The 15546-nt window shown below is 33.9% G+C and overlaps 1 protein-coding gene across 1 annotated transcript; it reads right to left on the reverse strand.

Annotated features, from left to right (window-relative positions):
• Positions 1-3054: 3054 nt before the first annotated feature.
• Positions 3055-7184, reverse strand: LOC110875114 (subtilisin-like protease SBT5.4). Its single transcript, XM_022123354.2, has 12 exons — positions 7179-7184; positions 6993-7079; positions 6680-6774; positions 6469-6566; positions 6148-6312; positions 5643-5745; positions 5018-5561; positions 4823-4917; positions 4239-4487; positions 4027-4141; positions 3758-3947; positions 3055-3597 (listed from the first exon to the last, which is right to left on the reverse strand). The coding sequence occupies exons 1-12, from the start codon at positions 7182-7184 to the stop codon at positions 3059-3061; spliced, it is 2286 nt and encodes a 761-aa protein (XP_021979046.1). The 3' UTR covers positions 3055-3058.
• Between the last annotated feature and the right edge of the window lie 8362 nt (positions 7185-15546).

Below are 15546 nucleotides of genomic sequence, written 5' to 3' on the forward strand. Positions count from 1 at the left end.
TGTTATATAATTATGTTTTTGTTTTTATGATTGATTAACGAGTATAATATGTTATATTGATATGTAGAATATTTTTTTTATTTTTTTTTATTATTTTAGCGCCTCGCATACGTGAAGCTCTCGCCTCACGCCTCACGTTTCGCGTTTCGTCACTTCGCTTCAAAACGCTTCGGATCGCCTCGCGCTTTTTTAAACCAAGGGTTCGGGTCGGAACGGGTTCAGGTTAGAACGGTCGGCGTCGCCATATCAGAAACTAAAAAACTCCATATCAGACATGTGCGGTATATATTGCATATATGTAGTATAAACTGTGGGTATGCAATATATATTGTGTATGTGTATATGTATTATGTAGTATAAACTGTGGGTATGCAATATATATTGTGTATGTGTATATGTATTATGTAGTATATAATATCCTCCATTTATGTAATATGATACATATAATAGAACAACCCTGGTGTTAATTCTGCCATTGGATTCATGCCTCCCTTAATCCAAAGCATCGTATATTGGTTAAATAAACTCCAGAATCGCCGATGCCCCTTAACTTCTCTACTAAATGAGTTGTTATTCTTTATTATTAATGATAGAACAGGTTAGTTTTATCGATTTTAATGCAGTTATGCTGTCGAATTTTAGTAAAAAAATCTAATGTATCTTTTAATGTAGGGTAAAATTCAAGACGAGTTAGCTAGAGCGTCGAGAGATGTGGATGATACTTCACCAGTTGATGAACTCGAGGTACTCAAAAGTGCCTTGGGTCATAGGAATGGGCACGCACGCGGTGTTGGTTGTGTTGTTAAAAATGTCACCCACGAAATATCGAGCTCATACCCCCCGCCACGAGAACAACAACAACTGGAAGAAATGCAAGAAGAAATGCAACAAATGCGACAACAACAACAACAACAAGTGCAAGTGCAACCATTCTCAAACCAAGCAATAATGGAACTACAACAACAACAACAACAACAACAACAACAACAACAAAAACAACATGAGTTTCAAATGCAACAAATGGAAGCACTATTTCAATGCCGACTTAATGAATTGAAAAGAAAAATGCGTCAAGTTGACGAAGATGATGAAGATGATGATTAGAATTAGATATTTGCATTAAACTTTTAATTTGAAGTTTGTACTCGATAACTAATGTTTATTTTGAAGCTTGGACTTGATAACTATGACGAATATTTTGTATTTTGAATCTTTAGTATAATATGTAGTTTTGAAATTTCATGTTTAAATTCAGTTTAAAAAAGCCCGTTAATAATTATAAAAAAAAACGCATTAAAAATAATAATCTGAAGGGACGACATATTGTCCCTATAGAAAAAAATTATTTTGAACTTGGTGGAACCACATATCGTCTCTATACATTTAAACCAATTTTTTTTTTTTAACTTTATAGGGACGACTTTTGGTCTCTAAAAGTTTAAACCAATTTTTTTATTTTAACACTATAGGGACGACTTTTGGTCTCTAAAAGTTTAAACCAATTTTTTTTTTTATTTTAACTCTATAGAGACGACTTTTGGCCTCTAAAACTTTAAACCATTTTTTTTTATTTTAACTCTATAGGGACGACTTTTGGTCTCTAAAAGTTGATCTATGGGGACAACATCAATAGGGACCACCTTAATAACCTGTAGGGAGGAGCCTATAGGAACAAAAGATGTGGATACCATATGTCGTCCCTATAGGTTAAAAAGACCTATAGGGACGATAAGCCGTCCCTAAAAGTAAAAAAAATGGTTTCCACAGGTGTTTTTCCTTGTTGTAGCTTGTTTAAACTCTAGCCAAATATACTTAAATCAAGCTTTCGAGCCGAGCTCGAGTTTCTAGTTTTTATTAGCGAGTCGAGCTCGAGCCTAAATCAAAGGCTCGAATTGAGCTCGAGCTTCAGAAAATTGTTGCGAGCTAAGCTCGATTAATCTAAGGCACGGGCTCGGCTCGGCTCGTTTGAACCCCTAATTTTCCCCATTTTCTCCAAATGCCACATCAACGCCTTAGCATTCTTTCTTTTTCCTAGATTTGAATCTGGACCTCTCCTCTAAGACCACCCGTGGTGGGTTTTTTTTTTTTTTTGGTGTTTTCCCCCATAACAAATTAATTTAGTTTTGATTAACTTGTTAGAGTAAACTACCAAAATGGTCCCTGAGGTTTGGTCACTTTTGCTACTTTAGTCCAAAACTCAAACCTTTTGATTTGAATCTGGGTCCCTGTGATTTCAATTTTGTTGCCATTTTCATCCAAAAGCAAAACCTGATCAGATTTTCCAGTTAATATCTGGATTTTTCAGTGACCAAAACATGTTGAAAATGATTAAAACCTTTGCCAATGACCAACAACATATTTAGAATGATCAAAACATGTTTAAAAAAAGTTGGATGTTAACTGAAAAATCTGACCAGGTTTTGCTTTTAGATGAAAATGACAACAAAATTGAAACCACATGCAGTGGCGGATCTTGCCCGTTGAACCTGCCAGGGCCGAAAGACACGGACAATAAAATTAGCACTACGGCCGAAAAACTTGCCAGGGCTGAACATAGTATATATACAAAATTTCGATCGAAATGCGGAAAATTAGCACTACGGCCGAAAAACTTGCCAGGGCCGTGGCCCTGCCACGGCTCCACTAAGATCCGCCCATGACCACATGGACTCAGATTCAAAAGGTTAAAGTTTTGGATTAAAGTGGGAAAAGTGACCAAACCTCAGGGACCATTTTGGCAGTCTACTCAATTTGTTATAATAACTTTTGCAACCGAAAATAGCGGCAAAAACTTTGTGACTGCTTTGCGACCGGATCTGGGTTGGACCGTTATGATTTCGGTCGTAATTGCCTAGTTTTCTATTAGTGTAGCATTTAAGATTGGTGTAAATTTTTAAAAAATACTTGTGTCATTCTACCTTATCAGAGATTTGGAAGTATAAAGCTAAATCACATTCCACGCAAACAAAACCAAAATGAATCCAACAAAACAATATATATCAAAAACTGATGAACAAGTAACAGGTCAGTACTACTCCAACAACTACATGTAAATGGTTTAGGCCATAGAGACTACAATGGGGCTCTTCACATGGTAATGATTGCCATTAGACCATGTTAGTTCGCCAAAAACATAATCTCTACCTACCCTTGTGCCATCAGCTTTCATTGTCAACTCAAACTTCTGTACTTCACCATTCTTCCCAAATGCAAGAATGTTTGGCTTCACATCCACTGATATCCCAGCAGGGCTCTTAACTCCAACTGTATAGGTTCCGGGTAGGCCCACATTCGTCAATCTTCTTGTGACAGTGACAGTACCGTTAAGTTTCGGGACAGTTATGGAAGGGTAGTTGAAGTCTAAGATGTTGTAATTTTTAGGACACTCATAAGGCTGACCAGAAAACTTCTGAATTATTGTTTTGTTGTATCCTCTAGTGCATAGGAAGTCAAGATAATCATTGACAGTTAGATCATAAACCAGTCCAGGATCCATTGCTCGATTTGGGTCAATGACTCCAGCTCCACGGCTAAATGGGCTCGCCTCATGTTTAGTTTCATCGATCATCGGGTTCCCACTGTTGTCTATTATGTTTGCTGCAAACATATACACCCCAATCAATATTAATTAGTTATTAAAATAACATATTGGTAAAATATAACAACTAACTCATGTGACCATCACTAAGTAAACTTTTTTTAAATGAGATGTTTTAAACATTTATTTATGACAAATGAGTTTTTTTTTTTTTTTTACCGGTGGTCATGATAGCAGATTTGATGGCAGAAGGGCTCCAGTCAGGGTGGACACGTTTGAGGAGACCAACAACCCCAGCAACATGTGGGCAGGCCATTGAAGTGCCTGAGTCTATGTTATATGGTAATACTGGTTTCGGATCTTCGGAGTATGCTGCAATGATATTCACTCCAGGGGCTGTAATATCAGGCTGCACATTTTCATATAATTCATATAATTAGTTTTCTTTAAACATTTGAATGGAAAAAGCAACTGGTAGATCAAAACACCTTAAGAATCTCCGGTGTGATCGAATTTGGGCCTCTAGAAGAGAACTGGGCCACCTTTGGAGCAGGTTTCATGTGTATAGCAGCTTCAGGATGGGTTATGTAGCCCATTGGTTTACTAAATCAAAATAACATATCATGTCAAAAAATAGAGATAAATATAATGTTTAGATGTAGCAAAATGGGCTGGGCCGGGCCGGGTTGATGGTAGTTACTTGGTAGAGTTGAGGTAGGCATAGAGACGAAGCCCATCAGCATATGTGATGTGTATTGCTGGCAGCAATTGAAGTTCAGCTGTTATATCATCACCATAGGCTTTATCATTGCAAAGAATCATGCCAGCAGCACCAGCACGTGCTGCTTCTGCGCCTTTGTCAGCCCGCTCTATATTGCCTCCCCTCAGGCAAACCAAAATCTTCCCTTGAACTTTCTCCGGGTCAAGTGCCCCTTGAGCGCAAAACATCCTACACACCCATATATATGGTTACATAGGGGTGTGGTTTTGAAACTTCTACACAAATAGGGTTGTCGCCTTTGGCAGAGGCGACATCTCCCACCCTTTTCTATTTACATTTTTAAAATAAATAAATTGTTAAACGCTTCAAAATCATACCTCCATGTAATCTCACTTTTCAAATTTACTTACTTATGAAAAAGTTTCTGTTATCTTAGATAGCGACTAATCCAGACTTGGAGTGTAACAAAAAAAACTAACCATACCTTTGTCATGATGCATTTTCAAAAGAACAAAGTTTTGAAAAAAAAAAAAAAAAAAAAACTCGAAAATAAAAGTACATACGCATCCATCGATGTTGCATTTTCAGCTTTAGCATTTGCAGCATTAACTAGAGGATAAAGTCCATTACGTGGTATAGGATTGGGCATGCTTAATCCCTGTTATTATGATACAAGGCAGAGAAATTAACTAAGATGTTATAGCTCAAGAGGAAACAAGCTATATAATATGTAAACTAAAGAGTATGGGTATATGAACCTTCAAGTCCAGTCCGCTAGCAAGGTGAACAAAAGATTGAAAGTCCCGATCAGTTGTGCTAGCCCCTACGGTTATAACCCAAGGAGCCACATTGAACACGCTTCCAGGACTTGGTCCGTCATTACCGGCAGAAAACACAACAGTGACTCCTCTCTTAACAGCATGAAACGAGGCAATGGCTAGAGCATCATTCATGTAATCAGTAGGTGGTGCACCAAGAGATGCTGATATTACATCAACACCATCATAGATGGCAGTTTCAAACCCTTTGACTATATCTGCTGCATTGCATTCATATTTTAAAAATGTTGGAGGGATTGGCCAGCAGACCTTGTAAGCAGCCACCCGGGCTCGTGGTGAACCGCCTTTGGCTGTTCCCATCCGGACTCCACTGAAATTCACTCCTGAGACAAAGTTACCGCCTGCAGTTGATAATGTATGGGTACCGTGCCCTTTATGGTCACGCGCATTGTTCATTGAAGGATCCGTTTTTCCAAGCAAAGCCTCATGACCTTTGTTAAGGTACTTGGCACCAATAAGTTTACTGCAAACATCATCAATATATAAATAATTAATGTATAATATATATTTTAAGCAGAAAAGAACAAAGAAGAGACATTCTTACTTGTTGCAAGGAACTAAGGTTTCATTGTGACAACCACCCTTCCACTTAGTTGGGATGGGCCCATAACCATTGTCACTGAAGCTTTTCGATTCGGGCCAAACACCTGACAAGTGATATAATTATAGATATAAATCAGATGATCAAAATGTAAGGCTATAGGGTGTGGGGATCATGGTTGGGACATGATTTGCCACCTAGGAACATGAATGGAAGGCTACACCACCCCCTTGATTGATCCACCATGATTTGCATGGATTAAACCATGGCAACCATGGTCCTCCTTTCCATTTTTCAACAAATCATTTCCTTTTTGTTTAGACAAAGATAATAAATAAGGGGCTAATGGTTTGGGTCATGACCATACCCTTAGGGTAGTGTTTTTGGATGATGGATTAAAGATGAGTTACATGGCACTAACATGGAGGATCATGATGGTCATGAGGGTCATGACTACACCCTATAGCCTAATAGTCAAAATTCATGAATAAAGCATAAAACAAGTTACCAGTGTCGAGATTGGCAATGATGATGTTTTCGCCAAATTTCGCTCTCGTCCACAAAGAATACAAACCAACGACACCATTGTTTTCAAGCTGTAAGAAATCCCAAGAATGGGTTGTGTGTAATTTTATGCCTTTATTCTGGATCACCAACGCAACGTCCGGATGCTCTACATGATATAAATGTGAATAAATTCCAAGTTAAAGTTTTCCATGCAACACATAAGTCTACAAAGCATTTAGGAATTACAATAAGATACAAACTAAATATAACTTGTCAACTTATGCACTAACAATAAACAGATTGTTATAAGAGCATAATAAACCTGCAAGTTTAGCAGCATCCTCTTCGTCGAGAAGAGCAGCAAAGCCATTAAACTGTTTATTGTACGAGTAAATCATGGCCTCATCAACCCTATCTTTGCTGTTTCAAAACATAATGAGGAAACCATTAGTCCAGTACTTTGATTAGGACGCGTAAAAGAAGATAAAAAGTATAGCCATTATGTTTTATTTTCATACAGATCAATCATTTACCTCCCTAATATTGAACCAAGAAACTCAAAATGAGAATCTTTAATCTGAGATGCTTCAAATTCATGATCTAGTCCTCCCAAGTATACTATATAAGACTGCAAATATCATAAAATGTACACACATAAAAAAAAATAGTTTACAGGTAAACAAAAGAAGGAAAAAAAGGATCAAAAAAATGTATTTGGGTATGAAAACTTAGTCTTGTATAGTGGTTTTAGTAACTACGAATCAGTCTTTACTCTGTCCCCTATACCATGTTATTTCAGTCGCAATACGTAATATGCATTTCTTTAACGACTGAAAACGTGTATACCTTTTTGCTTTTGATTGCCAATGACGACGACTGCAACACACATACAGCGATGAAGACGATCAGAAGTGCACTAGAAAAATTCATTTTCTGCATTTGAAAAATAATGCAAGAGATATGTTAACAACCCAAAAATTTCTAAGTGCTAGTTGATAATAATAATTAGTCTTAGCTATATGTATAAGCCACCTGCATTTCCTATTCCTTTTAATCAGGCAACAAAATAATTAATTACCATATCAAATCTTAGTTTATTTTAGTAATAACTGATTAGTAAGTTATATATATCATATGATTTTGTAAGAGTTTTTTCCTATAATAGTGTTAGGAGAAAACTATTTACCATTTTAGTGTTGCTTGAAAATTATTTACTAAAATGGTGTTTTTATTTAGTTTTTATTTACTCTTTTGTTAGTCGCATTTGTTTATTAGATTAAAAAGTAAAACAAAGGGCACACTCACTATTCCCTTTACAATTGGCTCATTTATTTTGTTCTTTTAATACACATTTATTTTTATCTTTTATTTTTCAGTTAGACATATATTTGTATTTTTATTTTATTTCATTTTTTTCCAATCAACACAGTGTAGTGTTTTTTGTTATTATTTTATTAATTGGCAACTCACTATATTTCAACTATTTTTTTTTTTCAATCAACCCTTGTTTATCAAACAATGAAACAAGAAGCATAATCAAACATTAAAAATCTCAAATAATAAAAAGTGTAAGTTAAAAGAACAAAATAAACTAATCAATTGAACCAAGATGTTGAGAGAAAAAAAGTAAATAAATGAGACGTGTGCCCTTGTTTTTATTTTTAATCCAATAAATAAATAAGATAATAAAAAATAAATAAGACAATAAAAAATAAATGAAAACACTATTTTAGTAAATACTTTTTATTGAACACTAAAATAATAAATAGTTTTTTCCTTATCACCATTATTGGAAAAAACTCAATTTTGTAATCAAACTAATTAATGCAAAATATGTGGATAATTATTCCTATATTGATCACAAACTTTAAGACATGGGTTAGTAAGACTACAAGGTATGGTGATGGTCCATTCTTGGAGGATGATCCGTCACGTAGGTGACACGTCATAGTCTTCCCAATGATGGATCATCCTCCAAAACTAGAGGGCATGAGAGGATAGTCTTAGTCATAGTCCTCCACCACTTTTATGTTTTTTTATTTTTTTTAATCTTCAACTTTTATTTAACATTTACCAAATAAAGTAACAAAATATTTTCATTAATATTAAAAAACACTACATAAACTTAAAAAAAAATTAAACTTAAAGAAATAAATTTAAAAAAAAACATAAACTTAAAAAAAATAAACTTAAAAATATCCTAAAATAAGCTACTAGTCTTCGTCTTCCATGTCGTGGCCGGGTTCGTTTTGAGCGTTGTTCCAAATGTACTCCACCAAGTCCGCTTGTAGGTTACGATTGTCGAGTACGTTGGGTAAATCCCATCGGCTAGGTAGTAACCTTGCCTGTAAAAAACGGATCAGACTGGGCCATGTCGCCTGCAATACGTAAAAACAGTGGACGACTCATGCGGAACCGACGTCGAAAAATCTCGGCTGGGTACACAGGTTCGTCGGCAAAATAATCGGCTACTAGTTTATCGTGGCCCGCTATAAATTTAAAACGAAACATAAATGAAATTTATATACTATTAATTTGAAACATTTGTGTGCATGATTTGTTGTAAGTTGTGTTTAAATACTTGTACCATAATTAAATATAGGTTGTAAGTTGTGCTTAAGTAGTTGTACCTTAATCAAATAATGATGGTTTCATTACCTTACCAAATTCAATATGTTTTGTATGCATGTATGGTTGTAAATTGTACTTAAGTGGTTGTACCATAATCAAATAATCAAATAATGGTTTTATATACTATTAATTTGAAACATTTGTGTGCATGATTTGTTGTAAGTTGTGTTTAAATACTTGTACCATAATTAAATATAGGTTGTAAGTTGTGCTTAAGTGGTTGTACCTTAATCAAATAATGATGGTTTCATTACCTTACCAAATTCAATATGTTTTGTATGCATGTATAGTTGTAAATTGTACTTAAGTGGTTGTACCATAATCAAATAATGGTTTCATTATCTTACCATATTCAATCGATTTGATCCATTCAAAGTTGTGTTGTTTTATTTGTAAATTATTATTATTTATAATAATCTAATTAATTTAGCCAAAATCTTGTATAAATATAATTTGCAACATATTGATGCAATGTTTGTTGTAATGTATGCATTAAGGTTTGTATAGTGGTAATGATATATATTCTATATAGATTACGATGAACCTGTCAAACGAGAAAAAATAGACGCGGGTTCATCGTAACGCGCGAGTCGTAGATCAACTTAGTTATTTTATTATGTGTTTTACGTTTCGGTTTAATTTCTTCGCATTAACACCGCAACTTCAGTGTCTGTGGTCGCTGACAGTAGTGTGGCATTAGTGCTCGCCCCCGCCACAACGCGGGGGGTGCTTAATACTAGTTAATTATAAAATACATTTTCAAATCTATATAAAACATAAGGAAAAAAAGGTAAAATACCTTCTTGGTCTCGGTTATATTTTGCTCGTCTAGTTAGCCGTTGGGACGACCCTTCATCAGCCGCCATGAACACCTGAGCCGCGTTTATAATCATGTTGTGCATAATAGCATCCTCTTCCGAAGATGATGAATACCGCGCAGACGAAGACGATGAAGACATAGAAGAATTTGAAGAAATGGAAGAAATGGGTGAAGCCATGATAATTTTTTAGCGAGAGATGGGGTGGTAGCGGGTAAAAAAATAGATGAGTTTTTATAAAAAGGGAAGAGGGTTATAAAATGTGAGAGAGATGTGAGATTGTAGTGGGTGAAAAGTTGTGAAAAAATGAGTAAAAGAGGTGAGTATTTATAAAAATGGAAGTGAAATGGGGGAGAACTGAAAAATTAGCCGTTTGAAAATTAATAATTTTTTTTGTTTTTAACGGTCATATTCGGATTGGGGCCCACCACTTTTGGACCGTCTCAAATGGCGAAGAAGCGACGGAGAAGCCGCGACGGGGGGGGGGGGGGCGGCACGGTGTTGAGTGCGTCGCCGGTCCAAGACGGTGTGGGGACGAACCCCATACCGAGTAGCCTAAAATACAAAAGTCTTTTAACAACAATATCAGTTTCATGATTTACAAAAAAAAGTAAAAGAAAACATAACTGAAGTAGAGAAGCTTTTAAAGTAATGAATAGAGAAATATGGAACTTATAGTGTTACAAACCGATAGGATTTTCTACAAGTAGAATTAACATTATCAACAATGCATATTCTTACGACCTTCACGTGTCTGGTCACTAGTCACCTAAACAAAGCCTACATTCCTTAAAAAGACCAATTGTTATTGTTAATATATAAGTTTACCAACCTTGATTTAATATCACAAAGGTGTTTTTTTTATATATTGACATTATCATTAGTATAGTTTTTATATGTATACACAAAATATCACAAAAACTTTTGTATTTTTTTTAAACATTAGCATATTACCCTCCTCAACTTTAACAACAAAGTTTTAATTTTTAATAATTACCATATAACCTCCTAAGTTTTAATTATATATATATATATACATATATATAGTGGAGGCTTCAAATAAAAAGAAATTCTTTATAAAAAAAATTTAACCAATAAGAAGGCCCCATTAGTTTATTTAAAATAACGTCGATTACCCTTTTTTCGTTTTTTAGCGATTCTTTTCTTTATTTTATTAGTGTTTGTGTGTGTATATATATAGATAGAGTTTCTTGTAAGAAAGGATTTTTTTGTGAAAAAGATACGAAAGAATCTACACCATTAGATCTTTGATCTAATGGTTGAGATTATAATGGCAAAATTATAAATAACGTTTATTATTAAACATATTAATTTTCTAGATTAAGGGTATACAGGTAAATTTAACATTTTTAAATTAAGAAACTAACATTAATGCACATGCAACTTTCCCCGGTCTTTTTTAAACGTTAATAACTTTTTATACGTAACTTTTTATCTTTAATATGAGTAACATATTGCTATACTTATATAGAGAAAAAAATATGTTTCCATCAGATGTTTACTCCATGATGTTTTGTCTATGTTCATACAGTAGTGTTTTAATTGTATTGTGATTCAAAGCGGGGTGTTTTAAAAAATTAAAAATGATTTTTTTATTTTAACTTTTAACTACTCTCTATTTTTTTAATATTACCAATACATATAGCATTGGTTTAGTTTTTTTTTTTTTTTTTTATAAAATGACATTGAGTATGTCACATCCTGCTAGTAGCGAAAGCGTAAGATGTGATTATGATAGATTTTCATAGCATTCGATAGTGTAAACATCTACATGATTAAAAATAAACAACGATGCCATTGTATATAGTACTCGAAATGTTAATACAAAACCATAGTATTTTTGTGCACATATACGACCATGATACTTGAAGTTTTACAAAGTACTTAAAATCAAAATATAGAAATTTGAAACGAGTTTTTGAACCCTATATTCTGGACGAGGGAGGGATATATGAGGCAAACCCTCCAAAAGGCATCGTTCTTGTAACAATGTTTCTTTACTTCCCTGAAATACATGGTAAGTAAAAATGTCAACAATAATGTCAGTGAGTTCACATGTTTTGCTTTGTCACAAATGAATCTTAAAAAACTTTAGATAATCTTTGTATGAAAACTGGTATGCATAGTGTCAATGAAATTCGTTGATCATTAATGTTTTGCAAGAACATTAGCTCGTAACCAGACCTCGACAATGTTAATCCGTCGTTACCGGGCCACTAAGTCTATAGTGATGCCCCGACTTGTTGGACATAAAAGCACTCTTTAGGGTCTCAAGGGTCTCATGTAGAGCATGCCTAGACTCGATAGATCTATCCAATTGTTCCCCAATCTGAATTGTGACTAATGGCTACTACCAGTGAACACGCTTACGCATACGTGATCTAGTTGATTTCACTCCATAACTATCATACCATTATGGTGTAACATATATTCCCCCTCGAATTTTTGAAAATAAAAACATTTAAAGGAGGGATCGTGAAACTCACTACTTGCGCTCTGTGCTAAAGTACTAGCAATCCGATGTTTCCTGTTTTGTTTCCGACCTACATGTGTCCTAATTTCGTTAAGGCACTTAGGTCTACTTATTTGTTCATGTAAAGTCTTTCATCATAAACCTTGTTAAAACTTGACCTTTTTTGTTTGTTTGAAACTCTTTGTTTGTTTAGACGTGTTGGTGGTTGATTATCCGAATGACCATATGTGTAATGTATCCACATACATTTGTATCCTTGTTTGTGTATATACGCGGCCTAGCCCCTTGTATAACCTCATGTCCCACACAATTGTTTGGTACTTGTTCGTGTAATGTCCAGGGCCTAGCCCCTTGTATGACCTCGTGTCCCACATGATTGTTTTGTTTAGTGAAATAATATATTTTTATTTCTAAAAATATATTCTTATATCGTATGTTATGATTTCACTAGTTCGATGGTTAGTCTAAAATATATTTATTCTTAAAAATAAATATATTTTTCCTTGTACGATGTTTGTTAAAAATAATATTTTTAACAATGTCTTGTATATGTATACATGTATATATACTTGTCCAATTCATATAATTGTTATGTATTTGTATGCATATGTGTACCCATGTGTATATAGGGGATGGATCATGAGAAAACTAGTTTAGATGAGAAACCCAAAAACTAACTAAAAAAACATACCAATTTTTTTTTACAATTTTATTATTTTTTTTCGCAGCTTTTTATATATAAAAAAAAATTTCAAAAATTTTTTTTACTGCACATGTGCACTAATACGGAAAGCCTAAATCACTTAACCCACCCCTCCCCCCCCCCCCCAAAAAAAAAACCAAAACCCCCTTCCCCCCACACCCAAAAACCTAATCCTAATCCTAAACCTCCAAAAAAACCTAACCCTAAAAGCTAAAGTAAACTCAAAAGCTAATTTTAAGCATGTAATGCACATGTAGTACACATATAATGCACATATGCAGTAAAAGTTTTTTTTTATTTTTTTATATATAAAAATTAGCGATTTTTTATAAAAAAAAAATTGTAAAAAAATTTGGTATGCTTTTTAGTTTTTTTAAGGCTTTTTTAGTTAGTTTTCTAGTTTTCTCATTTAAATGTAGTTTCTCATGATCCTCTCCCTATGTGTGTGTGTGTCTATATATATATATATGGGTGGGGTTCCTCTACAAAGTGTATTTTTCCTACAAAGTGTAGGAAGTGATCTTGACCATTGAATGAGTGTGTTTAATGGTTAAGATTATCTTGGTGGTATTTTCGTAATATGTGTGTTTTAAAATAAGTCAATTTAATTGATTAGGGTAAATGTGTCATTTAACTTATTTTAAATAGGGAAATAACTATCAATCATAAAACCACCTCCATAATTGTCGTGATTTCCTCCCTCTCTCTCTCTCTCTAGTCACCCACCTTCTAAAAAACCAAATCATACAAAAAATATTGATAAATCAGATCTAGGGTTTCATTATTTCTTCTTTTTTTAGTGATCAAAGATGTTTTTTCATGTAGTATGTTTTAGTGATAAAACACAATGTGACGAACAAGCGACTGACTGCTAAAACACAACGTCAAGAATTTGTTTATGATAAAACACAATGTGACAAACCAATTTCAGTTAATGACTGCTAAAACACAACGTGACGAACCAGTTACTGACAGCTAAAACACAAAGTAGATGTGTTCATAGTAGTGTGTTTTAGTGATAAAACACAATGTGACGAACAAGATAAAATACGAATTGAATATGAATATGTTGTAGCGATCGTATTATAATCATTGATAACCGTCGCAATTGAAATTAAAGAGATATTCAGTTTCCTTAAAACTCTCATTAGTTAGTTTAGGATATAAAATATTCCATAATTAAAATAATAATCAAATTACAATCATGCCCTTTTAATTAAAATAATTAATTTCCACATGTCATAATGATATGGCTTCCTACACTTTGTAGGAAAAGTTGGCTTTGTAGCCAACTCCTACCCATATATATATATATATATATATATATATATATATATATATATATATATATATATATATATATATATATATATATATATATATATATATATATATACACACACACACGTATTTATATATTTCTCAAGTAGGTTCTTGGGTCATATTTGTATGTATATATATATATATATAATACTTGCTATAAGTTTTGATTTATATTAAATTAATTGCTACAAGTTTTGGCTATGTGTACATCATTTTTATGTGAATTACAAGTATGGAGTTATATATATATATATATATATATATATATATATATATAAATTTAGTTACAATATTTGTGTGTATTTGTTGATGCATATGTCTGTTGTTTACGTCATCATATTAGATCGAGTCTGTAATAGGATCAACAATGTCAAAATGTATATGTGTGTATGTATCTACCTTCGCACGAAGGTAGCCCCATGTCTATAAATAGATGTGTTGAGTATTCATTTGTAACGTTTTTGCAGCTCGTACGGCGGAGCTCTGTCCAACTGTTTCTAGGATCTGTAACGTTTGAGATATACTTGAAACAATGATTAAATTGAATACATCATGTTAACAATGTCGCCTAACTATATTACAGATTCCGCACGTATATACTAGGTTATCAAGTTAGTGCCTGTGCTATTGGGAGACCGAAACGGACCTACAAGTGGTATCAGAGCATGAGAGGCCTGATTTGAAGACATTGGACTAATAACATCTCATCTTTTACTCATTTCTTCTTATTTGACATTTCCCGGACATTTAACAGACGAAATGACCTAACTCTCTCAAGGATTAAATAAAATCATGTTCTAACAAACCCTTGAGAAAATCAGAGCTTAAAACAAACGAATTCATATCGAAAATCACAAAAATTGCAAACCTTTGAACCTACCTTCGCACCAAGATAATCTATCTTCGCACGAAGATAGACATTCCTTTAAAAAAGGTCTCGGACATTATATATCATTGAATTTGTTTTGTTGAGATGAGTCTAACGGTGTAACCTTGTAACAACTGCCACTAAAGTCAATAATTAGGACGATAATTAGTCAATAAGAAAACCCTAATTGAGACACCCAAGTAATTCTGCACTAACCCTAAAATTTTCAGAATAATCAGAATCAGGATCAGGGCCCCTAAAACTCAAGGGGGGTTAAACCCTAAATGATAATTATCTTCGAAATTCGTTGTCTGAATTAGGAATTCATAAACTGTCGACTCACCAGGCCTATACCAGTGACTAACCTACCCTACCCTAAATTGACACCCCAGGCGATACGCGGCACGTGACACGAATTCTTCCGCGACACGCGGGAGGTGTAAATTTCGGGTATAAATAGAAGGCCTTGGGACTTGCACAGAGGAGTTGAAACGACGTTTATACCTTCTGTGTACGTCGAATTATCATAGTTACAGTACAATAAACACACACGAATCACGAGG

The sequence above is a fragment of the Helianthus annuus genome, chromosome 1, assembly GCF_002127325.2.
Source record: "Helianthus annuus cultivar XRQ/B chromosome 1, HanXRQr2.0-SUNRISE, whole genome shotgun sequence".
NCBI classification, from domain to species: Eukaryota; Viridiplantae; Streptophyta; class Magnoliopsida; order Asterales; family Asteraceae; genus Helianthus; species Helianthus annuus.